General features: G+C 42.4%; 3 protein-coding genes across 3 annotated transcripts in view; 2 read left to right on the top strand and 1 right to left on the bottom strand.

Moving 5' to 3' along the window:
* Positions 1–4,684: 4,684 nt before the first annotated feature.
* On the bottom strand, positions 4,685–9,407 carry LOC139299730 (potassium voltage-gated channel subfamily A member 7-like). The gene is made up of 2 exons (XM_070922596.1): positions 8,706–9,407; positions 4,685–5,623 (listed from the first exon to the last, which is right to left on the bottom strand). Exons 1-2 carry the CDS (start codon positions 9,405–9,407, stop codon positions 4,685–4,687), a joined length of 1,641 nt encoding a protein of 546 aa, XP_070778697.1.
* A 2,726-nt stretch (positions 9,408–12,133) lies between these two features.
* Positions 12,134–17,159, top strand: hsd17b14 (hydroxysteroid (17-beta) dehydrogenase 14). The gene is made up of 9 exons (XM_070922756.1): positions 12,134–12,282; positions 12,372–12,410; positions 12,617–12,714; positions 13,106–13,172; positions 13,253–13,344; positions 14,035–14,139; positions 14,226–14,293; positions 15,286–15,382; positions 16,559–17,159. Exons 1-9 carry the CDS (start codon positions 12,201–12,203, stop codon positions 16,703–16,705), a joined length of 795 nt encoding a protein of 264 aa, XP_070778857.1. The 5' UTR covers positions 12,134–12,200; the 3' UTR covers positions 16,706–17,159.
* Positions 17,160–17,399: 240 nt separating this feature from the next.
* bcat2 (branched chain amino-acid transaminase 2, mitochondrial) overlaps positions 17,400–27,853 on the top strand; it is a 10,465-nt gene continuing 11 nt past the window's right edge. Inside the window, exons 1-11 of the mRNA XM_070922755.1 lie at positions 17,400–17,470; positions 19,159–19,230; positions 19,668–19,868; positions 20,135–20,245; positions 21,679–21,798; positions 22,015–22,178; positions 24,213–24,355; positions 24,463–24,548; positions 24,889–25,029; positions 25,910–25,984; positions 26,334–27,853. The exon at positions 26,334–27,853 is cut by the window's right edge and continues 11 nt beyond it. Of these exons, the coding sequence (XP_070778856.1) occupies positions 17,453–17,470; positions 19,159–19,230; positions 19,668–19,868; positions 20,135–20,245; positions 21,679–21,798; positions 22,015–22,178; positions 24,213–24,355; positions 24,463–24,548; positions 24,889–25,029; positions 25,910–25,984; positions 26,334–26,375 (1,173 nt within the window). The 5' untranslated portion in view covers positions 17,400–17,452 and the 3' untranslated portion in view covers positions 26,376–27,853. The remainder of the gene's footprint in view (positions 17,471–19,158; positions 19,231–19,667; positions 19,869–20,134; positions 20,246–21,678; positions 21,799–22,014; positions 22,179–24,212; positions 24,356–24,462; positions 24,549–24,888; positions 25,030–25,909; positions 25,985–26,333) is intronic.

The raw sequence follows: 27,853 nt of genomic DNA on the forward strand, positions 1-27,853 counted from the left end.
ACCGACTTGTAGCTTCACATTTACTGTACAGACGTGAGAGGGATTTTGTTCTTCTCATGTAGCGTATTTCCCAAAACGTCGAACTATTCCTTTAAACGACCAACAGGTTCATGTAAATGAAAGAAATGTACAACATGCAGACATTATTTTTATAATTCTCTACCTTCTTGCGTCTCTTTACATTTGCATCCTCACCTCATTTTTCCCCGACAGCGGTCACTCTTGATGTCAATAATGTCTATATTATTTATGGTTTGTATTTTCTTGTTGTGGTCTGGTGTCTGAAATGATGAGTAATAGGCAAGATGCTGTTTTAATTTTGTTATATGTTTAAATTTACTAGTTATTTCACTTTTTGCTCTGATTTATCATTTTGAGTTCTTCATTGCTGTAAAATAACTTCTTCCCCACTGAACTGCCTTTCATCAACTGCCTCCCTACATCCTCAAGTCTTAACTCAGATTCACAGGTCCAGGTCGTGTGTATATTGTATGTAATAAAATCTTAGAGATTTATTTAATATATTTTGTGTTTTCTCTGCTGCTTAAGTAACTTGTACAATCTGTGGAGGGATTTGCAGTCGAAAGGGGACACGCGTCAGTGATTGGTGACTAAAGACAGGAGAAAGATATTACTGGATGGAAAAGTTGCAACAGACACACAAACGAAATGCACACTTTACACACGAGGCTGCGCTTACACATTGATGAGACAAAGACACACAGGGACACCAACACACTTAATCCTCTCAAAGACGAGTTAGAGACGGGCGAGGCCGGAGAGAGCGAGGGGCGGGAGAGGAATCGGAGGGCAGCAGATGGCCAGAAAGACGTCAATCCTTTTCATTCTTCCCAGACAGCATAAGGGCACTGTGGGTAATTGCAAGCAGGACTGACGTTAGCTTCGGGTCCCTGCACGTCAGAGAGGAGTTACGTGGAGGGAGAATGTGAAATGCTGCAGGTCAGTGCTCAGCAGAAATCTGAAAATCTGACAGTGTGTTGAGTTTTGTTAGAAATCAGTTTGTGATGATTGACTGGAAGTTCAGCTCTAATCTGTCCTGTAGCATGAGAGAGAGCCGTCATGACGTGGGGATATCACAGGGGTTTAATCACCGCAGCCATCATCCTCATCATCGAGACGAGAGTGTGTGTGGTGGGGGGATTGGAGGTTATGAGGAGCATCATTTGCCCAGTCCACTTTCTTTACTTTAGCTCAACTCAAACACATTCTTGAGTCTTTCCTCAAACAATGAAAGTTTGAGACCGAAACTGTTCGACTTTAAGATCCCTGAAGTGTAACTGAACTCACTGAGGATTCATTTACCTCAAACTAAATAAGTCACAGATGAAGTGGTAGGAAGAAACTTAATTTACTCTGATTTATCGGTTTAATTTCTAATCCAAATAACTGCAGCATTTTAAAAAGTCTGTGATGGCTAATGACTGTTTTCTTTGGATAACCTTTAAGAACAATAGGTATTAAGAGGTACACATTTTAGAAATATAACTATTTCTGAAGATTAAGGTCACATTCGTTTATCAATTAATCCAATAATCACTTGGTCGAAGAAATTGTGTCCATAGCAACAGTCCGTAACCCAATTATGTATACACACACACAGATTTACAATTTGAATGATATAAAGCAGAGAAAAGCAGGAAATCCTGCTGGTACAATGTAGTATTGGCTTGACGTCAAATACACAATGCGGTCACATTTCATGCTTTATCTGCGACCAGCCTGGGATAATAAGTCTGTAATAATTCATTAATTCAGTGGTTAATGTGGAGTATTTACGACCCATCCAGAAATATCATTGTTCCTCTCTGCCCCAGAAACGAAACCATGTCTTTGTTTTGGATAACGTGGAATGAAAATAACATAACGTAACTCATCTGGATCACATGAACATGATCATTTCAAGAAGAGAAATGTTGCGTTTGGTTAATCTGAAGTCTTTTATGTCGTATCACAGTAAATCAGATCCGCCGGCAGCAGCAGTGAGACAGATGTCCTGGTCTGAGCAGCGGTGCTGTTTTAAAACACAGTCTGACATCTAGAGGCAGGATCATCACATGACGCGCAGGGAAATAGGCTTACCACAAAATCTCTACCGACTCGTGTTATCTGTGACTTTTTCAGAGCTTTTCTGACCTTAATACTGACTAATACTGCAGTATCCAGTGCGCACCACCCTCTAATAATACTGTATACATGCCTCATGATGCTTTTAAAAAGTTGTTTAGATTTGAGGACACATCATCACATTCTCCCCGAGTCACTGCAGAGAGTCATGTGGAAGGAATTCAGAAATCCGTGACATGAGTGATTAAATGTGATCTTTATTAAATAAAGTGAGGCGTATATATATACACATACATATCCACGTCGGCCCTCACAGTATATGGTATGGTCATAAGGTCATGCTACATCCACACAGTCAAAACAACTTATAAAAGTACCTCATATTCCTCTACGTTTTTTAAGGTAAAACTCTACAACATCCTTCTTTTTTTGAGAATTAAACATTCGGCTCCTTACTGACAACAGTCAGCTTGAATTAAAGTCAATTACAATGGATTCCAATGTTCTCTGCTGCATATCCACATTCTCAGTATCTTCCATCCTTTTGACTGAACTGACCTCCTCAAAGGTCTGAAGTGATGCAGTTTGCAGTATATCATAATCTAGAAACTGTTTTAAGATAAATTGGAATCATAGTGACTAATCCACTGAATGAAACATCTGAAAAATGTGAAAACGTCGTCACACTGACGCAAATATTCTGCCACAAAGCAGATTTATAACTTTGTTTGCTACAGATCTGATCTATCCTCACGGTGTATTTACTGTGATATATACTGTGCTACATATTGTACTGTCACACCTGTGTTAGGAACATGATGTGCATGCACATGGCCAGCATTAAGGACAGAACTGGTCTGAGAAGCGTCCGTGGACAATTTGATGAATTCTGCAATAAAATCAGGTCACAACTGGAATCCATTGTAGTCAATCAGAGACACATACATCAAATCATTTACCATTTACAGCAAATATTTACACAGTTCGATTTGGCAAGAAAGCTCCACCCCCGCCCACCCCCCACCCCAACACATACATGAACATTCATTTCTAGAGAAATCAGAAGTGTTAAAACACATAGGGAGAAGGTTAAAGGTTAAAGGCTGCGCTGGACATCTGCATGAATGTGATTTGACGTTTCAGGGTTCGATATGGTTTCCAGCAGTTCCTGGTCTCGCCCCAGACCATCAGAGTTCAGTGTTGCTTCAGTCAGAAGACCCTGAGCTGTACTGTCTCTGACCTGATATCATACACCTCTCCAGGCTGTATCTCTTACACTGCTGTATGTAACATACAAACTGGCTTTGCACCAACTACATGAACTCTGTCTGCACCACCGTCAGCCACGAGCGATCTCTTTGTTGTCCACGTCAGCACGAGATTACTGCGCCGCATTTCTGCCATAACTCCGACATGTACAGGGCATCAACACCTGCAGCACGCACTGTACGTAGCTGCTGTGTGTGCAAAGCAACAGTTAATGGCGCTGCGGCTCACTTAACACCATCAGATGAATGCAGTGAATGGATTTCCAGCATGCAGCACTTCAGTCATTACAGGGATTATACAACTGCTGCATGTCTCTGGAATATCTGTCCCTCAGCTTTTCTTTTTGTACTTTATATTGACTTTATGCATTGACGGTTGCAGTATTAAATGAGATGAGCAAACACAAATTGAAAAACCTCACAGGTTATTTAACACATTTTCCAGATTCTTCGAATATTCCTTTATCCAGCCGAGAGGAAACATATTCCATCTGCTGCACAGCTTCGTCGTTTTCTGAGACTAATTTGTTAATTGTTAATTATAAGGAAACAGAAACAGTGTTCAATTGGCACACAGCAAATGAATTCCAGTTCATTGCCAGTGTAACCTAGATAGTGTTTTAGTCAGTGCACAGCAGGTAAAGTGAACAAGCATACAAGCCCACATACAGGGAGAATAAAGCTTCCAATTATAAACGTATAATGACTGAATATTTACTTGGGTTTTCTTTCAGGGAAATTCCTAGTTTTCCTGTGTTTAGTACCAATTTACATTGTAATTTCCAGGAAAATTATTAGGTAAATGGAAATTATGCACCCATAAAATGAAGCATCACCTGGAATAATTTATTAGGTTAATTTTTATTATCAGGTTAATTTGCAAGAAGGCACAGAATGTCGCCTCTGGCTGCCATATTTGTTTGGTTTAAGAAACACAGTCACAACTTGGGAAAGTTTATTTCTTTTTAGTTTTTAGTTTATTGTGCAGCAGATGGAATATTTTTTATTTGAGCTGGACGGCGGATTCTTTGAGGAATCTGGAAATGTCTTTAAAACAATAGTACATTTTCTTTAAAGTTTATAAAGCTTATTTATTTATTTGTTGAGGAAAACAGATGCCTCTCTGAGTCAAATATAATCATACAAAAGCCTCAAATGTAAAAACCATGATCACATGAAAGGCACAAATTACAGCTTATGTGATTAAGTCTTTGTGAACATGTTGCCTGTTTTCTCTGTATCACTCTTCCATCCGGTGAAACAGTCTCTTTCCATCTTGGTACTCTCCTTGTCTTGATGTGTTCGGCTGTTAATCTGTCCGTCCTGCTCTGTCAGACCTGCGTGACCAGAGGTTCTTTGAGGTAGAAGTTGAACCCTCTCTGATCCCCGGCGGCCTGTCTGGAACAAAGCCCTGCCAGGAGAGTCCCATTGAGCGGAGCGCAGTTAGGCCTGCCGTTCTGTCCGTACAGGGCTGTATAATCTCCCATGTATTCAGGCCCCTCGTCCCCTCCTTCCTCATCTTCCTCCTCTTCGTCGTCCTCTCCGTCCTTTTCCCACAGCGACATGGGGACATGGTTGTACTGGGTGGTGTCCTCACACTCCATCTCGCGGTGGTAGAAGTAGCTGAAGTTGGACACGATGACGGGCACTGGCAAAGAGATGGTGAGCACGCCGGCGATGGCGCACATGGAGCCCACCAGCTTTCCCCCGACGGTCTCCGGGTACATGTCCCCGTAGCCGACCGTCGTCATGGATACCACAGCCCACCAGAACGCCTCAGGGATGCTGGTGAACGCTGTGTCAGGACTGTCCACCTCTGCAAAGTAGGCGGCACTAGAAAAGAGTATGACACCGATGAAGAGGAAGAAGATGAGCAGGGCAAGCTCTCTGAGGCTGGCCTTCAGCGTCTGGCCCAGGATCTGGAGGCCCTTGGAGTGACGAGAGAGCTTGAAGATCCTGAAGACCCTCACCAGCCTGATGACCCTGATGAGGGCCAGGGACACGGACGGCTGCGCGCCTCTGTCCTTGGCCAGCTCCGTGCCCAGCGTGACGAAATAGGGAATGATGGCGAAGAAGTCGATGGTGTTCATGACGTCTTTGAAGAAGTGCACCTTGCTCGGAGCGCAGGTGAAGCGCACGATGAGTTCAAAGGAGAACCAGATGATGCAGATCGTCTCTACGATGAAGAAGGGGTCCTGGAAGGGAGTGAAGCCAGGTGGGATCAAGATGGTTTCGTTCGCAATGGTGGGGTGAGGTATGGTGGTGAATTGCTGTAAAACAAAGGATGAAGGAAAAGTGGTTACAGTTGCTCTCAAAGATTGAAAAAATCAAAGCTGCTCTGCCGAACAGATACCACTGATATCATCTGCTGTTTATCAAAGATGAGTTGGAGAGAGAAATATGAGAATAAAGGGGAGAGGTAGGGCTATAAAAAATATCTCCATGGAGACGACGTTCACGAGAGAGTAAACGGAGAGAAAACAAGGACGGAGTAAACAGAAGAATTATGACAGTTTGTCCTCAGCACATTTGAAGTATGACATCAGTCATCAGGATCCGACCGAGCCTGTGAGATCTGTGATACTGTGCTAACTTTTCTCTCCTCTCCATTTTCACTCCCATGGCTTCAGTTTAGACTTTTATATAAATCAGTTTCTCTATATTTAAACGCACACAAAAAACATTAAGTTCATGTGACTCTGGGTTGCGTTACACCCCCAGACACCGGCACGGCCGAGGCATCTGACGCTTCATTTAACCCGCCTGCTTGTTTTTTTCTGGGAAGTTGGTGCGGGTTTGAAATGACTGAGCGTAAGTGTCTTTTAACAAGTTAGATAGAGTTACTCTTAAGCTTCTGGGGGCCTTGCAGCACATATTGTGGCCAACACTATGTCTTTATATGTTTTTATGTTTCTCTCTGTCCCTCAGCTTCATGTCTGTGTCTCTGTATAACAAACCAAACTGTTTGCAACGCTGACAAAGTGAATTCTAAGGCTGACAAAGCTCCGATGAGGTTGACTTTGCATTTTAAAAGGTCAGTTCACCCGAATCACAGAAAGCATCTGCGTTTCTGCAATCGAGCCATTGAGTCGCTTCGGTTTCTCTTTGTCGAGGTTTTCAGAGATCCACCTCTTGATTTTCTCTCTTAAAAAGATAATAATGACAAGTTTTGATTGACACCGTCAGTCTGCGTTAATTCAACTGTTTACTATTTTACAGTTTTCAGTGGCGTTGAACTGGGCTGCATTATACTGAGATATGTTTTATTATAATGTTTTGCCCACCCCATTTACAAATGTGAGGGGGGAAGAATATTAGAAACTCCTCTCAATATAATGCAGTTGAGAACAACCTCTTCTTATGTCCTCAATATAGTCCTAATATGTCCTCTGACAGTCAACAAAAACTGAACATTATTATCTTCATAAATATAGCGTTTCTGGCAGATCTCTTGTGTTGACGTTGTGTAAATGTTTCCGTCGCTCAGGGCTACGTCGCATGTTTCGTTGCTCTGATTGGTTGTAGGTCTACCCTCTTGTGTCCAGAGGCATTTTGGTCAGCGTCCGTTGATAAAGAAATGAAAATGAACGGAGAAGTTCCAGACTAATTTGCATTTGTGATGCCTGGCTATGGATTACCATGAAATGAAAGATGTTCATGGTCCCCAGAGGATGAATCCTAATGACCTGTCCTCTGGCCCCACCACGAGATTGACATTTTTTGTCAATATTCATAAAACAATTACTATCAGCCTCAGTCGTACTTTGTGTTTAGTGCTTATTAGCAAATGTTAGCATGTTAACACGCCAAATAAAGATGAACAGGTGAACATGGTAAACATTATAGATGCGTGTTAGCATGCTGAAGTTAGCATTTGCCTCACAGAGCTGTTAGCATGGCTTAAGACTAGTTAAAAGGTTTTAATACTTTGGGCACCACAATGTCTCATTCGCCTCCATTGCACTGGGTTGATGGTAGAAATCACTGCAGTCAATTTGTCAAACTCTGGGCCCAAAGACATCAAATATCTGCATGGCTAGATACCACTGTAAGTCAAGAAGCAAGAATGTTTGTGGTTCACGCTGAGACCATGATCCTTCAGCCAGTTAAAAGACATGTAACTTGCCATAAAGAACCAACAACATGCAGAATCTAACAAAACATATTTTGTTGGTCAGATTTTCACCACCATCTGGTGAGTGAGTGATTGCGTTCTGACGGCTGCGCATATAGCTTTGGGTTTGTTTGTGTAGTGTCCAAAAGCGTCAAATGCTCTGACCCCATGAGCGTATCTATCTATGTATGGGAGTAACAGAGCAGGGTTGGTGCTGACGGGAAACGTAAATCCAGCGAGCGCTGCTGCGTGTCACTGCTGCTGCCCGAACCTCCGCAGTCCGCCTCGTCTCCAGGCTACTAGAGTGTTTGCAAGGCTAATTTCATTTTGCGCCGGTCATCAGAAAAGCTGATCTGCGAGCCTCTTTTCCATGCTGTTTTCAGTGTGTAGCCTATGAGTCACAGCGTTTATTAATACAGACATTCGTTTATGTGTTGATGTGCTCTCAGGGTTGTCCTTCCTCTATATATAGCCCTTTAGATCTCCAAGGGGTAACGTGAGACAAGCTCATCTCCTTTCCTTTCCTTCACACTTGCCTCTTTACCTCTAACTCCTTCCACTCCCTCTCTCTTCTCAGTACTTTTGAAATATCAACTCCGCCTGAATGTACTTGTTGGCTCTGGCAGTCGTCTCTGAGTGGCCGACAAGGCATATCATCTCCCCAACGTATCCCTCCTCTAACAGTAAATCTCCATCCAACCTGCCCTCTTCTTTCCTTACTCTTGTTTTTCCACCAGCGGTTTAACTGCCCTCCTCATTTCCTTCATTCCTTCCCCTCAATCTGAGTGGATCAGATTTAACGACAAGTCCAAAATAATCTCAGGAAAACCTCGCCCTCACCTCCTCTCTATCTGCTGTCTTCCCGCGATCTTGATTCTTGGTGGGGTTTTGTCCTCATCCTTCAGTTTTACTCACCTTTGTCCCCTCAGTGTTGACAGAGGAGATGAAGACGTTTTCACCTTGTGCTGCAAGAGCTGGTTTATGTTTGGTGAGGCGACACCTGTCAGCACCTGTTGTCCTTCTATGTTCGCCTCATCACTTGGTCGCAGTGTTAACCTCTGCTCTCTTTGCACCTTGTCAGCTGCCTGCCCGTCCCGTCACTCACCTGGTTGTCTCTCTACTTTACGTGAATTTCCACTGACATAACCTCCATGTGCAGCCTGGTGAATCCTCCCTGTTTCTCCCTATCACTCACAAGTGTCTGCTGTGTGTGTCAGCACCATGTAACCCATCCTCACCTCCCTCTGTTCCTTCTCGTGCCTGAACTCAGGCAGAGTCTCCAGGCAGAAGATGAGAATGGAGATCACAATGACCATGACGCTGATGATGGCGATGATCCGAGCTCCGCTGGAGGACTCCGGATACTCAAACAGCATCCAGAGGCGACGCTGCAAATCATTGGCAGGCAAGGGCCTCTCTTCCTCCTTGGGGAAGCCTTCATCCGCTTTGTAGCGGTCGATGATCTCCTCTCCGAGCTCATAGAAGCGCAGCTCCTCCAGGAACATGTCCAGGGGGACGTTGGCGGGCCTCCGCAGCCTCCCGCCTGACTGGTAGAAGTACAGGATGGAATCGAAGACAACGCGACTCCTGTCCAGGAAGAGTTCGTTCCGCAGGGGGTCGAAGTATCGAAGGCGCCGCCGGGGGTCACCCAGCAGGGAGTCGGGGAACTGGGCGAGGGTTCGGAGCTGGGTCTCGTAGCGCATTCCTGACACGTTGATGGCCAGGCGTTCAGTCAGAGCCCAGCCGTTCCTCCAGCGACGGTTCTTCCTCTTGGCCTCTCCACTCGGCTCCTTCTCACTGCTCTCCTTCTCCAGCTTGTTGTGCTTGTCTTTGGTCTGCTTGTCTTCATCACCGAGCTCCTCAGCTGTCTGTTTTTCTTTTGCCTGCCCTCCTCCTCCTCCTCCTCCTCCTCCTCCTCCTCCCTTGTCTTGACTATCCATCTCTCAATCTTTGGTTTTTGTCTTTCTTGTCTTTGTTGTCTCACTTTTATTGTCTCTTTGCTCTGGAAAAAACAAATCAAGATGAACTTGGCGACACAGAGCAGGGAAACACGAGTAGATAAAAGTAAAAAGAAAATAAATACAATAACATGTACTTCTTTTTAATCACCATTTTTGTCCATAAGACTAATTTTATCATAAAATCCACCAACCAGTAACACAGCACCATTAATAATACATTATTATTTTCCCAGATTATTTTGTATATATACTGTATATACTGTGTACTATGTAATATAAATATTCAAGTCAAAATTCTCTGTAAATTCAGCTGAGCAATATTCTGGACAAGAAATATATTTTATTTAGATTTATTTAGATTACATTATAATACATTATATAGAAATGACCATGAATTGTGTGATGGTAAGAGTGCTGCCTTGAAAGTGCTGACTTTGTATCACAGTTTTGACATTAATTAGTAGATTTTTCAGAAAACTCCACATGTAGTTGTTTCACGTTTCTCCACCACATTCAGCGACTGTTTACTGTAAATCACAACATGCAAAAAGCTCCGTACATGCAGTCGGCTTCATGCTCATCACCAGTTTATCACCAGATCCAGAGCGCCCAGAAACCAAACTCAGACCGTCTCCTCCTCTCACCCGTCTGCCTGCCACAGCTGCTGATCCCAACTAATCACACCTCCTCCAGAGACCATGACTCTCCTGCTGCACCTCCACCTCAGGGAGCCTTTTGGGCTGACCTTTCCCTTCCTCTGAGACACTTTGTGTATCAATTCCCTCATCATGATGTACAGACAACCCCTTTTCCTCCTCCTCCATATTGCCCCACCTTCATGGGTCACGTTTGGGAGGGGAGGCAGCAGAGTGGCTCCTTCAGGGGCTGCTGTGGTGTTAATCTGCAGCGTGGGTGAAGTTAAGGTAGTTGAGCTCGTTTGTAGGTCACTCACTGTCTTCACTTGCTCCCTTGTGCTCTCTCTCACGCTCGGTACGCCCCCGGGGAATGCTGTCGGGCCGAAATTCAATCTTTGACCCTCTCCTCCTCCAAGAGCGCCGCAGCCTTCTTCTACCCCCAACAACCCTCCCTGCCCCGAAAATGTCACCCTCTTAACCCCTCACTCTTTCTTAAACATACTGTACATGTTTGCACGCATGGGTGCACATGAACTTTCTCGTAGAGGCCGAAACTGGAAAAAAAAGGACTAACTTTTTGTTTTGTGGTAGTGATGATCATAATTTACTCTCTGGGATGAGACCACAAACATGTGGTTAGTATTTTTCCTGGGTTTCTGTCTCGCCACTGCTTTCATAGCTTTGCTGTCATCATCTATTTTAAGTTACATTTGGCTGTTTGACTGTGGCTTGTGTAAAATTGTCCCCAAATTTAAAACAGGTGAAATAAAACATGTCAAATGAAACTTGACCTCATTTTATATTAAATATAAATCTGGATGTCTGTGGTTATTTTAGACCCGTCATGAAGTCTACACTCAAGCATTTCTGTGTGGCGCTGCTTCTGTGCGCAGTAAAACTACAACTCCCACAACAGGATTTTATGACAGAAGCACTTTGCAAATGTTGCCTTCAAATACTCTGAGTAAACTCCAATTTCTGACTTTCCAAACACTATTAAAATCTCTTTTTTGGAAGCTATTGTTTGATTTCACAAGTCAAGTGAAATGAAGCTATGACTGTGATGAGTTTAGGCTGGCCTAATCAAGGGCTTTTATTTTACTTACATGTTTTATGCTGGAGCGTTTTTTTATTTTATTTTCAGCCATGCAAGCGAAAGGGCCCAGTCCACCACTTTGGTCCAGACTGAAATATTTCAACAACTATTGGATGGATTTTACTTACCAGTTTGTACAGAGATTTATGGTCTGCAGAGGATGTACCCCCTGACCTTTCTGTTTGTTTGATGTAGACGTTCACTTCGACGATCCTCTGACTTTTTCTCATTATCTGGTTAAATTTGAATTTTTCCAATACTTTGGTATTTGACCAAATATCTGCAAAGCTAATAACGTTCCCATCAGCCTCAGCTGTGCTTTATGTTCCGTGCTAATCAGCAAATGTTAGCATGCTAACATGCTAAACTAAGATGGTGAACATGGTAAACATTATACCTGCTGAACATTAGCATGTTAGCATCATCATTGTTAGCATGTTAGCATACTGATGTTAGAGTTTAGCTAAAGCACTACATTACAGTCTCTCAGAGCTGCTAGCATGACTGTAGCGTCTCGCTAGTCTTGTTATTGTATAAGTGCAGTAATTGTTTTACTTCCTGTCTTTTAAGCACTTTTTTAACCTCTTTTGAAAACTATGTAAAATTAAGTTATCACATTGTTTTCTTATTGGGCTGCAGTCATTAAAAGAAGGTGTTCATCAGCCGTGTAACTGATGTCTTCATTTAGCAGCCATAAAGCTTTTATGTTAATAGGGCTTTAATGAAGTTCACAATTTGGCGACTCAAATGACAGTTTTTGATTGAACTTTGTGATTTCCAATACTTCCAGTGGCGCCTGAAGGCAGCAGGGCTAACCCCATGATTTTGAGGAACTTTGGACTTCACGCACAAACTGCGGTGATGATTTGAGAAAGTGGGTGAACTGGAAGAGACACAGACGTGCTGAGACAACAAAGAACAATAATCTTCCCTCGTCTCCTGCACAGCAACAGGCAGCGCTGTGTGACAGCAGCGCACATTTGCGGCGTTGTTACGACCTGGTTCATCATCATCATCATCATCATCATCATCACAACCAAAATGTCCTTCCGCTACCACAACAAAGTTGTGATTGTCACCGGAGGATCCAAAGGGATTGGCAGAGGGATTGTGAAAGTGTTTGGTATGGTCATTGTCGTTGTTGGTGATGTGGATTTGTTTGTGAGCAGAGCAGGAAGTGACGCACTGAACTCTGTGCATCTTTTCTTTTAGTGGAGAATGGTGCCAAAGTGGTGTTTTGTGCAAGAGGAGGTTAGTAATGTTGTTTTCTTCCATTTAATCCTGAATTCATTGAGAAAATGGATCACCACACGACTTTAACATCTATTGAGAAAGCTGTAATTGATTGATGTGACTTTAAATGGGTCAGCTGATGCATTTGTTATAACTGAAGTACAGCAATATATACTTATTACTTAAATACTATATATTTCACTATAATCATACATGTGTTACAGCTGCAGTCGGTGAGGCTCTGGAGGTGCAGCTAAACAAAGCAGGGCCGGGCTCCTGCAAATTTGTCACATGTGACATCTCCAAAGAAGACGACATCAAGGTAAAAGTGCAGCTTTAGTGTTATTGGTCTGGTTAAACTGCACACAGATTAACAGCTGCCTTATGAAATGGACAGAGTCTAGTCATGATCACAAGACCTCTTAACGCTGTCTCCTGTTTGTCACCTGAGTTAAAGACCCAGATGTTACAACATTAAGGTAGTATTTATTTGGAAAGTAACTTCAGTAAGTGTCAGTTTGTATTTTTGATCATCTGTCTCACCTGCTAGACTGAGTAAAGCATCACTTTGTGAAACTACATGAAAACTTTGACTCGACTTCAACCAGTTCTGTGTTTGCTCTCCTCGGTGAAGTGATTTGTGTTTTGTTGGTAACTGGTTTCTCTGGTCTGCCTCTTGTTCAAATGCAACTGGTGTGACTGTGTCTCCACAGAGATTGATCTTCGCCACAGTGGAGCTTTATGGACACATCGACTGCCTGGTCAACAATGCGGGGTGGCGTGAGTCTCACAGCAGATGTGATGATGCAGGTGCTTCTGGTGGTGCATACTTCAGTCATCTCTTGTTTCCTCCTCTTCAGACCCGCCTCATAAACCTACTGATGACACCACAGCGGAGGAGTTCAGGGACCTGCTGAATCTGAACCTCATCAGCTACTTCTTGGCTTCCAAAGTAATGCGTCCAACATGTGTGAAACTTCTTAAAATGGAGAGAAAGGCTGCAAGGATTTGACTCTTGGCAAATGAACACCTAATTGTGAAATGCAATCACTACTGAATACTTTAAAACAAAGAGATGTGAGGTAACGAGGGGGTAACCCCAAAGCCACGAGACCCCCATACTGAATACTTGACTAAATTTATGGTAGATTTTAATATTTTACTTAAAAAACTATCTGAATTCATGTGATCTGAAACTTTAAAATTTCCAAAACTTACTTTTTTAGGCTTCACAAATTCAGTATAGAAAAATAAATAAATAAATAAATTGCTCATATTGGATAAAGTAGGGAAATTCAAAAAGCTAATTCCAATTCAAATCGAGTGACATGACCTCTGTCCTATCAGGAGAAGCTCTGTCAGTCACATGATCCAAGTAACAGAAGTCCATTGCAAACTTGAAATGAGCAGGAAATAAGGGGAGAGGGGGGATTTAAAACCTTATGACTTCAGATATTTCAGATATTAAAATATTTCAGTTCCAACATTAAGAATTCAGGAGTGAAATTATCAGTTGCTTATAAAACTAAAACTTACGACCTTTCTTTGCTTCCATTGACCTTCACTCACCCATAGACACACGCTGTATCAGTGCATGTATATAGGATCTTTGAAGTGATCGGAGGTCTCACTCTCTCTTCAGCATGTGTTGCCGTACCTGCGACAGCGTCAGGGAAACATCATTAATGTTTCCAGTCTGGTGGCCACCATCGGTCAGAGAGACGCTGCACCGTACGTTGCCACCAAGGTGAGTTCATCCTCCAGGCAACAGGAGTGCTTCGGTCTCAGCTGAAGAGAGGAAAGAGTCCTGTAATGTCATGTTTTCTCCTCAAGGGGGCGATCATCTCCATGACAAAGGCGATGGCTGTGGATGAGAGTCGCTACAAAGTGCGAGTCAACTGGTGAGCCAAACTGGTTCCTGTGGTCAGTCTGGTTTCTTCAGTCTTCTCACTGGTTTCTTTCTCACTTCTTGTATATTTATATTACCTGGGAAGTTTTCCAGTGTGGTTCCATGACAAAGGGTCTGTAATAGTGCTGTAACTAGTATTACTGTAATAAGTACTCTATTTATTCTTAATCAACTTATTAACAGGGATGCATAAGTATTCAGATTCTTTACTTAAGTACCAGTACAACAAAATACTCAAAATACTACTTGAGTACAGAAGTATTATGTATCATGTATGTAAAGTATCAAAAGTAAAAGTACTCATTCTACAGTAAAATTACTGATATATTATTATATGACATTATTAGACTGTTAATACTGATGCATCGATGTTTGAGCAGCATTTTACTGTTGAAGCTGCTCGAGGTTCAGTTAGATAAAGTACTTTATATACAGTGAGCTAGTTTAAGTACTTTATATACAGTGAGCTAGTTTAAGTACTTTATATACAGTGAGCTAGTTTAAGTACTTTATATACAGTGAGATAGTTTAACTACTTTATATACAGTTAGCTAGTTTAAGTACTTTATATACAGTTAGCTAGTTTAACTACTTTATATACAGTTAGCTAGTTTTTTGACTGTAACAAACTGTAAAATAAAATCTAATAAAACAGAGAAAAACAAGCATCATCTTGGCATGAAGTGGCTTTAACCAACATACTGTATGTTTGTAGAAATTATTATTTAGATTATAACTATTGTCAGAATTGGCATTAGTCTGTGACAGGAAGATTATATAAACCAGGAGATCCACTGATATTTAAAACATAAAAGAGTCTCTTGGAGTCTTTGCAACAATGCCTCCGTCTTTTTCTGGACTAAACTCTCCCTTTAAAAACTTACATAAAGTATCTGTAATAATATCTGCAAGTATTTAACAGACTACAAATCTAATAGCACCCTTTCTTGTCTAATGGTAATAATAATGTGCCATGTGTTGCAGCATCTCTCCAGGTAATGTGCTGACGCCTCTGTGGGAAGAGTTAGCCGGACAGACACCAGATGCTGCAGCAGCCATTAAACTGGGAGAAAATTCTCAGGCAAGTTCTCATAGTGAAACCAAAGGTTCCTACACAGGAACATGTTCAAAGTGGAAGTGATCTTATTGAGGTATTGAGGAAAAAGAAAGACAGTTGATTAGTCGTGTAGCTGCTGCCATGTGACAATAAATCTTCAACAATATTGAGATTTACTTATTTAATCCTGAAAAGTGTAAAAAAACAAACAAAAAAAAACCCATCATGTCCAATAGTAAAGGCTTTGTTGTTTAGCAGCATTTAACAGATAAGTGGTGAGTAAATAAAATGCAGCTCAATATAAAGAAAGGTCCCCCTCTGTCACGTAGCACTGATGCTTCCTGCTGCTGCTCACATCTTAAGACTTAAGACTCCATGTTTGACTGTAAATCATTATGAGGAAGCCTACAGTTCCTACAACATTGTTGTGTTAATGATCCAAACTACCACACACTGCAGTCTGTCTATTGTGCTGTAAATGTTAACTCCCTCAATCCTGGCTCTAAATTAGAGTTTCTGCAACAGGCTGTGATGCAAATTAAAATTCTTTTCATCCCAGTCAGAAAAGCCATTTGAAGCCAACAGGCTGATACAATAAAGGGAAGAAACCAGACTGTGGTCTTACAGAATCTCAGCTTGCTCTTCATTATTCAGAGTGGAAACAGAAGGATATGAAATATCTGGCTACTCGGTATTAATAAGTGATTAAATGTCATCGTTATACATTAAAATATGTCTCTTCACTTTGATCTTGAAGTGTTAATAGAGGAGGAGGACTTGTTATTTTTTACACTTTTTGTCCTCTAGTTTTTCCAGTTATGATCATGAGGGGGTGAAAATCAGGTGTGGCATTAGGAAGTTTGTAGTTTTTCCCCAGTCGTGAGTTGGCTGAGTTAGTGAATCTACAATTTCTTTTGCATGGAGTCTTGCGTAAAAACAACTTTCAGGAACTTGTCAATTCCTGGATGCAAAAAACATGAGAGGGCCCCTCCAACCAGTTTTGAAATGCTTCTTTTACTCAGCAAATGGTTGAGAGCTAAGCTGACTTTGACGGAGCAGCAACAGCAAAGCGGCAACTGTGGGAACAGCTGCACAAGTAAAAACACACTTAAAGACAAGGAAGTTACACGGTGCAACCACAGAAATGTGCTGTTGGATACTGAAGAAGAATGAGACATGACTGGTTTTCTTCTCAAACAGCTGCTGGGTCGTATGGGGACGGAGGCTGAGTGTGGACTGGCTGCCTTATATCTCGCTGCTGATGCTACTTTCTGCACCGGGATAGACCTGCTGCTCAGCGGCGGAGCTGAACTCAACTACGGCTTCAAGAGTCAGATCCCATCCTGACTGTCCTGGTCTCCACAGGCTCCTCATGGTTGTGGAGCGACTGCTCTAACAGATGAATTAGTTCAATGTAGATTACATGAAGTGTGCTGGTCGCTTTACTAAGATGAATACTAAATGGTTATAAATACAGGGAGGATTTTCATTCAATAAAATGAAATAACATTTTATTCATTTAGTTGAGCAAATAATGGTTGAGATAAATCAGCTCACACTGTTGGCATCCTGCAGAACAGTGTAACAAGACCTGCACCACTCCCCTCCATCGACCAATCAGCATCAGCCTCTTTGACCTCTAATGAACTCCTTTTCCAGTCTGCTGGTGTCAGCCAATCAGATGCTACGATTCTGTCACGCCTCCAATGACCTGATGAATGAAACGTTATTGGTTAGTGTATAATGTAACTGGTCACAAGAAGACTGTATTATTAAATTGATTTTGTGGCCTTGTTTTCCACCAACGTTACAGTGTGTTGTCACAGAACAGTGAACCGTGTCATGTTCAATTATTAACCCAGGAAAATGTAAAAACCACAAAGCAAACCGTTTGAAAGGGTTTATAAACTAGACAAGTCAAGGACTATATACTATATATTATATATCGAGGGGCATTTTATGTGTGGGAGGTTTCTGACTTCACCTCAGCTGTACGGCGTCTCGTATTTCAAAGCGGAACTCAAGTTGACTTTGAGCTGAGTGTGTGTTTCCACACGAACAAATACTCTCGCTTATCATCGTTACGTAGCGGAGATGGCAGCGCTCCGAACGGTGAGTTCATTGACCACCGTCTTGTGCGGTTAATTATCTGTTTACATTGACTGTCTGAGTAAATGATTCACTTGAGCGATAACACAGCCGATAATGACCGAGAGAGATAACGAGTCCTTAATATAGGCTGGTTTACACGGACTGGTGTGTCTGTCCCGCCAGCACCGAGGGTGGCAAAACAACGCTGCAAGGAAAGGTCATCAAACCAAACTCCATGCTGAAATAAGGAAAATTAAACTCTCTTGCTTATCAGCAAAAATTAACACCTTGTAAAAGACCACTTAATGCTTTTTACAAATCTTCATGGTTCGATAACGAAATCGGCAGACATCCAGTCAACAACTTTTTTAAAGTTACTTAACGTTTCACATCTAAACACATTTCACAGTTTTGGTGGTTGGCAAGCTAATTAGACGATTGGCAGATTTTTGGCATCCCGAATTGAAAAATGTATCATACTGGAACTAAAATAGCCACGAGTCTGTTTCTATGTAGTTTGTAAGCGACGCTTAGTACAAAGTTGTCATTGAATTGTCCGATTTTTAAATAGAGTTTGGCGTGAGGCTCGAATGCAGCACCCATCTCTTCTGGTGTCATAAGATGCATATTTGCAGAATATACCAAGTGCAAAGTGTATATGTATGTTATTACCTCATCATGCTTATACTACGCGTTTCGCATTTGTAGTTAATTACATTACTTTCGTTGCTGCTGGTTCACAGTTTGATGACTCTAGGCACAAATGCTAACTAGCATTTTCTAATTTAGTTTTACTTAGAGTCCAGACAGTAGGTCCAAATGAACAAAAAAAGAGATCATGCATCAGATTTACACGTGCATGTTACAAACGTCTCAACCAAAACTACAGACGGTCATGGTCGCAATAGAGGCAAAACTTGCACCATCCATTAATCAAAGTGCACACAAAGGCTCGTGCACCAGACTGCAACTTTCTGCAGGAATTATTAAAGCATCAGTGATTCTCTAGACTGCTGCCTGATAAAGTCACTCTGCACCATATTGGGAATGTGAATTCAACAACTGTGGAAGACCACCATAGTAGTTAAAAGCTTTAATTATGGGGTTACTGACAGCACAGCCTGTTGTACAAGCAGGAAAAGAGCAGAATTTACATATTATATACATTTTGCTGCCTGCATTATTTTTGCAGGAGCTATTGACATCATAAAGTCAGGCATAATGCCACCAGCTAGAAAGCCAATGAAACAAGTAGTATGAACTTGCTTTAGCCGTTGTAGTTAGTAAATCAGGTTCCAAGCCTAGTTGACATGTTTTGCATCTTGTGGTGCACTTTTCCAACAGCAAGCCATTATTGTCTATTGGCTCATAAAGTGTTTGTACAAGTAGTTTCTCACCTTGCAGTTCTCATTTTGAAGAGTAGCCTGCATACATGCCTGATTCTAATTACAGCACTTCACACTGGCTGTCTCCAACAGGCATGTGTTACTAGCTGCAGACTGCGAACTGCAGGCAAAATGATTGGCCGAGTCGCACACACCCAAAAACGCACAATGTCAGACATGGTGTCCCTTTGTATTCCCAAGGCTGGATACATTATTGTCACCTGGAAAGAAGATGGATCTTATACAGTATTGCAACAACTTTTATGACTGCTAGTACTGCATATAGACAACAGCCACAGTGAGTGTGCCTTCTTTAATTTGCAGGCACTCTATGGACGACTTGTTCAGGCCCTCCCCTTTTCCTTTGGCTCACTGCGATTCGCCAGCTCCTTTAAGGTAATGAGGAAGACGTTAACACTTTCTTTCTTACCAGGTAAGGCCTGCGTCATCTCCACCTGCCTGCACATGTCACAGAGCACAAGGTGTTATAGATCATTATGGGAAGAAGGAAGTGACATTTCATTGTTTTCAACTTGTACAAGTTGCCTAGAATTTAAAGTTTCTTTTCCCCCCTCTGTCTTTCTCTCACTGTCTTCCTGTTGTAATTACTTAATTCAGTTTAATTGAATTTGATTAATTAATTGTGTCTAATTGACCAGATAAGTCAGCATCTCGGCTGACTCTGTATAAAACTCAACTAATTGTCCTTTTTAAGCATGCGCTGTCAACTAGGATTTAAAAACAATCACTGTACTCGTCGCCTGCTCTGCTCTTGTCCTGTCTACTCCTTTTTCTCTGCCCGTCTCTGGCTCGCTTCTCCGTCTCCATATCAGGCAGCCGATCTCGTCATCGAACGCAACACAGCATGCAAGCCGAAGCCCGACCCCTCCACCTTGGTGTTCGGCAAACAGTTCTCCGACCACATGTTGACCATCAACTGGTCGGAGAAGGACGGCTGGGAGGCTCCTCAGATCAAACCTTTCCAGAACCTGTCGCTGCACCCTGCCAGCTCCGCCCTGCACTACTCCATAGAGGTGAGTGGAAGCTGATCTGTATTATCTCTGACGTTTTCACTGAGTGCAGAAACTCCTGCTGCTGTAGTTCAACTGACAATAATAACCAATAGACTAAGAATTTTATACAGAACTGCTAACGGCTGATATTTGGAAATTTGGCGTTTAAATAAATGAAATGCCAAAAAATGTTGAACCTTTCTTTGCAGGATTTATTCCGTTTGAACTCCCCTGATATCAGTCGGAGATCTGACAGTGTTGTGTGTTTCTGTCTGTCTTCCCTCCAGCTCTTTGAAGGCATGAAGGCGTTTCGTGGAGTCGACAACCACATCCGTCTGTTCAGACCCATGCTGAACATGGAGAGGATGCACCGCAGCGCTGACAGAAGCTGCCTTCCTGTGAGTTTATACCCCACCTCGTCCTCAGAAACGCTCTGTGAGGATTCTTGCTAGTGTCAGGCCCTTCATGTAGGCCGGTATACTGTATTTGGGTTGAAGCCAATATTTGGTATCTTTGGCTCTCGGCCAGTTCTTCACCCAACGCTGGGTTGTGTCTGAACGCCCACTAAAACTCGTAAAGCCAGACTAAGGACTGCGTTGACGGCAACAAAATCACTGGCAAAAACCTGTGGCTCTGGTCCTGGCCAATCATATTTGTGCAGGTAAATAACAGGGTTAGCACCTTGTAGCTGCTGTGATGAACTTTTCAAAGTTGAACAATCCGGCTCCAACCGCTGTGTGATGTGTAGAAAAAAGCTTTGAGACATATTTCGTGTTCTGTCCCCTGCAGCAACATGTCCAGGCAGCCCCTCTTTGTTTTGCCGTAGCACCACTGTTGGTCTGAATGTGCCTGAAATTGTGATTCTGTTAGTTTGCAGGGTGAGCCAGGTTACATTACAGAATGTGAAGCTTTTAACTCTGTGCGATGTTGCGTAACTGCCTGGCAACAGGCCCAGTTGGGCTTACAACCCAGACAACACCGTCCTGATGCAACGGTTAATTCTTCATCAGGAGTTCAGACACAATGGAAACTGTGAGCGGCATGTGTCACATGATGAAGCTCTGCCTCGTGGTCTCAGTCCAGTCCAGCTGTGAGCTGCACGGAAGAAAACAAGTTTTTAAATCTAACAATAGAAGAATAAAGATGTGTTGTGAATGATTGATTCACAATGAAAAGCTACTAAACTCGTGACAGCCAACCATCATGGTTTAAGTAAACTTTATTGTTTGCTTACGTGGTGCTTTAATGGACATGACCTGATCTGCGGTGGTTAGATGTTGCTGTAAAGAGACTTTAAAAGTAACTTTTAAAAGAAGAAATGAAACGTTCCTCCTCTCACACAGGAAACGTTGAATTCATGAGCAAGAAAATAGCCGCCTCACTTGGTCCAGTATGACCAGTAACTTATGGTTGCTAATGTTAATGCAAACTTTAGATATTAGACATATTACTGAATTAGTTTGCTGACTTCATTACATTTGTGCTACTAACGTTTTAGCATGTCAGCGATAAACATTTCAACAAACTTATTTTCTTTTTGTGATAAAAGCATTGAAATGTTGACATGCTAAATCATACAGTAGCACAAGTAAAAGAATATTAAGATTATTATTGTTATTAGAAAGATTATAAAGTTAGCAAACTGTATCTACACAGCAATATCTATGTAAAGTTTGCTAACATGAGCTAACACTAGCCACTTGGCTGTAGGAGTGTACTGAAATGAGGAGAGGTGTGTTTTATTGTTTAGAATATAGAGTAATGTGTTGTTTCTTCTCTCAGATTAGTTGATTAGTTGACAGTTAACCTCCTGCGTCTTTTTTCTTTGCAGTTGTTTGATAAAGGTGAACTGCTGGGGTGCATCAGGAAGCTGGTGGAGGTGGACCAGGAGTGGGTTCCCTACTCCCAGGACGCCAGCCTCTACATCAGACCCACCTTCATAGGAATCGAGGTGAGCAACTGATTACATTCATGTCGTAGTTTAATGGAAATCATTTCACCACATAACCTGCGCAGCTTCCCGTCTCAGCTGAAGTGGTTAGATCAGCTGGTGTTAAATGTGGTTGGAATACAATCCTGCATACTCTCGTTACTGTTGAACTAAGTGACTTCCTGCTCTTGATTACCTGTCTTCTCCTCTTCCTCTCCCTCCTCACCCCTCCTCCAGCCGTCCCTTGGCGTGTCTCGGGCAGGAAAAGCTATGATCTTTGTCATCATCGGCCCAGTGGGACCTTACTTTGCCACAGGGTCCTTCAACCCCGTGTCTCTGCTGGCAGACCCGTCATTTGTCAGGGCTTGGCAAGGCGGCGTCGGGGCCTATAAGATGGGAGGGTGAGTTTGGCGTCGTTCTTCTCTTGAGTCCAGTGCAGGAACAATCTGCATTCATGCACATACAAGAACAAAAGAAGAATTTCACACAAGTCCTGCTGTCAGAAATCAGCAAACGAAAACACAGATAGAGAGAAGTTAAAGGCTAAAAAACATCAGTAGAAATCTGAAGTAGGACATCTGTTTTCTAACTCTGTCATGGCTGGTTAAAGTTCCTGAAGGGCTTTACGCCACAGCTGTGTTTTTATTCAACAGTGGATCTGGACAAAGTACAACTATTTGGATTTTCCACTTTGCTTATGAAGCCTGGAAAAGCTCAAAAGGGTTAAATCAGTGCTAAAAAAGAGACAGTAGGACAATAGAGCTTTTTCAAGACAGACATTTTGTCTCTTCACAGCAGGAAAACTACAGATTATTAATGTCATCAGCTACAGCTGTGTATGACAAGTCAAAATGTCTTTGTAAGAGCTGATATGTGAGTTCCCAGGAGGTTGAGAGGGTTCTGGGTATTGTAGTGTTTATGCCGGAGATGCATCCGGGTTTAAAAGCAGCCTGTTTTTAACCTCAGAGGTCGTAATGTTCAAGATCACTGATAGGACCAGTTCAACTCGTCAAACACAGGTGGATTCATGGAACGGAGCCATCGCTCAGGTTATAAATGTCAGCAAACAAAGGTCTGTTGAGCCGTATTTCACCTTGTGTTACAGATCAGGAATAATCAAAGACAGACAGCAACACTGCAACTTCCTTCTCAGGCCATTGAAGTGTGAATCCCTCCAGTTTTTTTTGCGGTGCAGATTCTGTCAGTGCTCCTGTAATCTCCACTCATTCCACAGCCTGTAATCACAGGCCTCCACGTGAGTCTGGTATCCTAAAGTAACACCTGCTCCACTACAGTGTGGTTACATAACGCCACTGAAAACCCACTCGACTCACTAAGCCAACAAAATCTGCTTTCCTCCCATCAAACGCGAGGACACACTTCAACTATCAAGCCTGATTTAGCACCAGCAGTCATGGGACTGCAGGGTAGTTGCTCTGTATGTAACTGCTATGTTGTCATGTTTATTTAGTGTGTGTGTGTGAAAGGCTCAGACAAAACTACATAAATTATAAGTCTCCATTTCATGTTTCATTCCCAAATATTAGTTCCATATAAGGAGCTTCTTACTTTCTGTTGGTGTTCCAGGACATTTAGTTTACTTCAGTATCTTCAGTATCTCATCGAGTGTCATGTTTGAGCTGCAGCAGGTTGCTGCTGTCAGCCAACACGCTCTGATAAACAGAACCAAGTGGCAGACAAAGCTTGTGACTGGCTGGAGAAGACAGAAGTCTGACTGATGCTGGAACCTTGTACGGAAGATGATTCCCAATTTCCAGCAATGTCAGACGAGTAGTCGAGGATGTGTGCGCTGGTTTTCTTTTCCAAAAACTGCGTCCATGTGCGCCGCCATCTTGCTGAACAGAACATTTTACAGTTCAAAAATCAACTTGTCAGCGCTCGCTGGTGGTGTAATGGTGGCAATGATGATAATAATGATGATAATAATGATGATAATAATGGCCGATAGTCCGGTCGATAGCTCAGCCAGTTCGCTCGGAGAAAGTCAAACGTCTGGGAGCCACAGAGATATTTTTCTCAGGAGCTTGTGGAGCCAAAAAGGAGAGTGAATATTGGATTTATTTCAGTCTGGTGCAGAGAAACACAAATCCACCAGGCATTTTTCTTTTCTTTTTTTTCTATTTCCTCATCTGGCTATGACTCATCACTTGAGTCTTAACTGTGAGTTGCATTGTTAATTGTTCATTGAAACCAGGATATAATGTTTTCAGAAATCTGCTGCATATTTCTCGAGGATGTTCTGTCAGGGGTCAAACAATTCAGTGACAAGATGGCACTGTGTTTACAAACGGGCGACTCCCTTTTATTTGTTCAGAGACATTTAGTGAGGTGTAGGTTGTTTGTACCTTTCGACACCGTCACATGTCTCTGCCTGTCTTTGGTGTATTATAAGTCTCTCTCGCCCCTCTCTCCAGTAACTACGGCCCTACGATAGCAGTGCAGAACGAGGCGGTGAAGCGAGGCTGTCAGCAGGTCCTGTGGCTGTATGGAGAGCAGGAGGAGATCACTGAGGTCGGCACCATGAACCTCTTCATCTACTGGACCAATGAGAAAGGAGGTCAGACTCTTTTCTGTCTTCCTGTACAGGTCTTGTTCCCGGGGTTTTCTGTTCACAGTTGGTAGAACAAAGATACACCTAGTGATGTGATGTGTTTGTGTCTGCAGAGAGAGAGTTGTTGACCCCGCCTCTGGATGGCATCATTCTCCCAGGAGTCACCAGACATTCTCTGCTGGACCTGTCCAGAGACTGGGTAAGACAACCAGAGAGGAGACCAAACACAAACTAGCACCGCCATTTTATCTTCCTCTGCTCCTCAAATGCTCAGCGTAGCAGCAGCCGGAGAACCATTGTGGGATGTTCTTATTTGAAAAGAAGCATCCTGTTAAAAACGTGCTTTTAGAACCACAAATCAAATCCCAGTGAGGACTTTAAGTCAGATATAGATTAATGTTCAACAACCTGGTTTTCAGGTTCCCAACCCACACGGGGTCTCAAGATGATCAGCTCAATAGTAAAAAAATGACAGTAGTTGCAGTAGATCATTAAACTTTCGTCCCATCCTGATCTCCGTTGCTTTCTGTGTCTGTCAGGGTGAGTTTAAGGTGACAGAGCGCACGATGAGCATGAAGGAGCTGCTGGGGGCTCTGGACGCTGGCAGGATCCTGGAGGTGTTCGGAGCAGGGACGGCTTGTGTCGTCTGTCCTGTCGGCAGCCTCCTCTACAAAGGAAAGGTGGGAGTTTCCCTTTTGTGTTTCTCAATAGTTGGTTTGGGTGAACTTCTGTTCTGGCTGTTATTTTATTCTTCTGGTTTTCTCATTCTTCTGCTGGACTCAGTGAGTGCGTCTACATGCATTTAACCAGGTTATGCGGGTAGTCTGAGAACGCGTTCACTGTACATACACTGTAGTATCCTGGTTACTGTAACCCAACCGGTCAAAGCAGATGCCCGCCCACCTAGAGTCTGGTTCTGCTCGAGGTTTCTGCCTCTTTTTAAAGGAAGGTTTTTCCGTGCTTGCTCATGGTGGGAACTGTTGGGTCTCTATATAATATTATATAAAGAGTCTGGTCTAGACCTGCTCTATTTGTAAAGTGTCATGGGATGACTTATGTTGTGATTTGGCGCAATATACTGTAAATATAATTGAACTGAATTAAATCTGTGTACACATGCAGCAGGTCCATCATTTTCTTCTCATTTTAACTGTATTTGTGACTAATATTCCCTCACAGCAGGAAAGTGTCTGAATGTAACAAATAGTTCAGTGGTGGAAACCGACTACTTTGTGTTGGTTTCAGTTGGAATTATTTTAAATACGAGAATGCATCACTTCGTGTCATGACCTTTCCTTATATTTAGCCGCTCTGTTACTTTCCCTGTCTGCAGTCTTATGTCATACACATGTTACAAGAAACCAGGTTACCTTCTATACATGGCAGGAAAATCTGCGTTCTTTAGGGGAGATCTACCTGGAATAATCATGTTTCTTTTTTACATGATGCTTAAGATATCTTTCTCGTGCATGTAGACGCACTGATTGGAAATCACACTGGGGAACAGGACTGGGCTAAAGGACTAAAATGTGGTCTGTGTTTGTGCTCCCTCTCTCTCAGACGTACCAGATCCCGACGATGCAGAACGGTCCGGACCTGGCAATGAGGTTCCACAAAGAGCTTACTGATATTCAGGTAAGTGCACTAAAGTTCAGTGTTCAGAGTGGCTCATATAGTGTGTAACGGCTTCTTTAAACTTTAAGGAGGGAAACCTACATGTTGGCGCCTCTAAGTGGCAGCAAAAGGGAACTGTTAGAAAGATATCCAGAAATATGTCTTGAGTTTTTCAACTTGGCCAGTAACTCCTTTTTATACTCCAAAACCAAAAGGCTGAGACAGGATGATGATCTGATATTGATGAGACCAGCTTTGTCACTGCTGCTTAGGGCATATATATATATATATATATATATAAAAGAAATAAATAATACATCTACAAAGACTTTCCTGTTAATTTATTTTCCGTTCCTTTCTCTCCTCACAGTACGGACGCAAACCAAGTGAGTGGGCACCACTTGTCGTTTAAACGGCCATATTGCACATGCCAGTTGTATCAACAGTTAGTCCCATAATTCCAGTTTGGACAACCAGCAGCCCCCCCCCCCCTTCAACCCACTAATGCACTCCTGCTCACTTACCAACCGAGGAGACGGACGCCTCTTTCGGTCGTCTCTCAGGCAACTTTCACAGATGCTCCTTTCTGTGTGGACTCTCATAGGAATACGGTTGGTGGTTGGACTTGGCTCACTATGGAAAGCAATATTAACTATGACAATGTTTTGACTTGACCTTTAACCTCGAGGTACGTATTACAAAGTAGGAAAAACAGCTGTCATTGGAAGAGAAAAAAAGCAAGCAAATGCAAGCTGCCAGATGATAAACGTTGATGTGCCTGTTGGACTAACATGAGTGCATTAAAATCTCTAATTGGGTCAATTCTCCATGCAAGTGTTTGTCCTTATAGTCACTTGGATTAATTCCCTGTGAGGACAGCGCTTATAGTTAACAGCACAAAAATTCATTTTCATCAACATTGCATTCTGGTATTAACAAACTGACATATTTCAGGCGTAGGAGGCGAAATATTTGCAGCACTAGCAGCTACATATTTGGTCTGTAGGACAAATTAGACAGCAAGCTATTACTGTTTCTCATCAAAAAATGTATTAAAATGTATTTCACAACAGGAAAAACGTATATTAACAATAACCTGTACTACTTTGAACAACCTGTGGTGTTTTCCCTGAAACCTTTACGCGTGAGTAGAACCTGTGAACGCATCATAGGATATGTTTTGTTACTGTCATGTACATAATGATCTGAGAGAGTACTGCTGTAGCTTTCATGGGGCCATGTCACTTTGACACCAGAGTTTGCACTGACCTTGTTTTAATGTCAGGTATGTATCTGAGCGTGTCTCAGCTTTAAGAGAGGAAACCTGAGCGGTTTTTATGTTCGTTGGTTATGTTTGTTAAGAATACGACTGCACAAAAACTAAAGATTGAGATTAAAAAGGCGAGGTCGAAGTGAACTTTAGCACGCACAAAAGGCCTAGAAGAGGACTGATCAATGCTCGCAGTTACTCCTGCACTAGTTTGTGTGTAATCATTATGAAAACAGTGTATAGTAACAAATAGATTGTGTTGTTATTTTAGAGGTTTTTAAATTGTGTTTTTTTCCTAGTTTTGATGTGAAATTAGACCCACTGTCTTCCAAAGTACTTGACTGTGTCACCGGTGTTTTGCTGTATTCTCGGCTTCGTGTCCTTCCTTTGTTGGTTTTCCTCTCTCTGAATGTATTTTTATTTTTACACACCTGCTACACACCTGCCCCTCTCTCTGTCTAAGTGCCTGACCTCAGTCTGTCGGCTCGTTTATCTTCGGTTGCTGTTTTGTTTTTCCAGTTTGTGCACTAGGGGATAGAGCTGGAGTCTTTAATGTCAGTTTAGTTTTTTTTTATGTGCTGTTACTTTTACTCTGCTGTTATGTTTTTACAATAAACCTG

This window comes from Enoplosus armatus, chromosome 17 (genome assembly GCF_043641665.1).
Source record: "Enoplosus armatus isolate fEnoArm2 chromosome 17, fEnoArm2.hap1, whole genome shotgun sequence".
Lineage (NCBI taxonomy): Eukaryota > Metazoa > Chordata > Actinopteri > Centrarchiformes > Enoplosidae > Enoplosus > Enoplosus armatus.

What these genes read in the sequence shown, in the direction of transcription:
- LOC139299730 (XM_070922596.1), bottom strand. Translation starts at nt 9,407, where the DNA reads ATGGATAGTCAAGACAAGGGAGGAGGAGGAGGAGGAGGAGGAGGAGGA. An exon ending in ACGAGAAGGAACAGAGGGAG is followed by an intron (nt 5,624 to 8,705) that starts GTGAGGATGGGT and finishes TTTGTTTTACAG; the next exon opens with CAATTCACCACCATACCTCA.
- hsd17b14 (XM_070922756.1), top strand. Translation starts at nt 12,201, where the DNA reads ATGTCCTTCCGCTACCACAACAAAGTTGTGATTGTCACCGGAGGATCC. An exon ending in CCAAAGAAGACGACATCAAG is followed by an intron (nt 12,715 to 13,105) that starts GTAAAAGTGCAG and finishes GTGTCTCCACAG; the next exon opens with AGATTGATCTTCGCCACAGT. An exon ending in GGTCAACAATGCGGGGTGGC is followed by an intron (nt 13,173 to 13,252) that starts GTGAGTCTCACA and finishes CCTCCTCTTCAG; the next exon opens with ACCCGCCTCATAAACCTACT.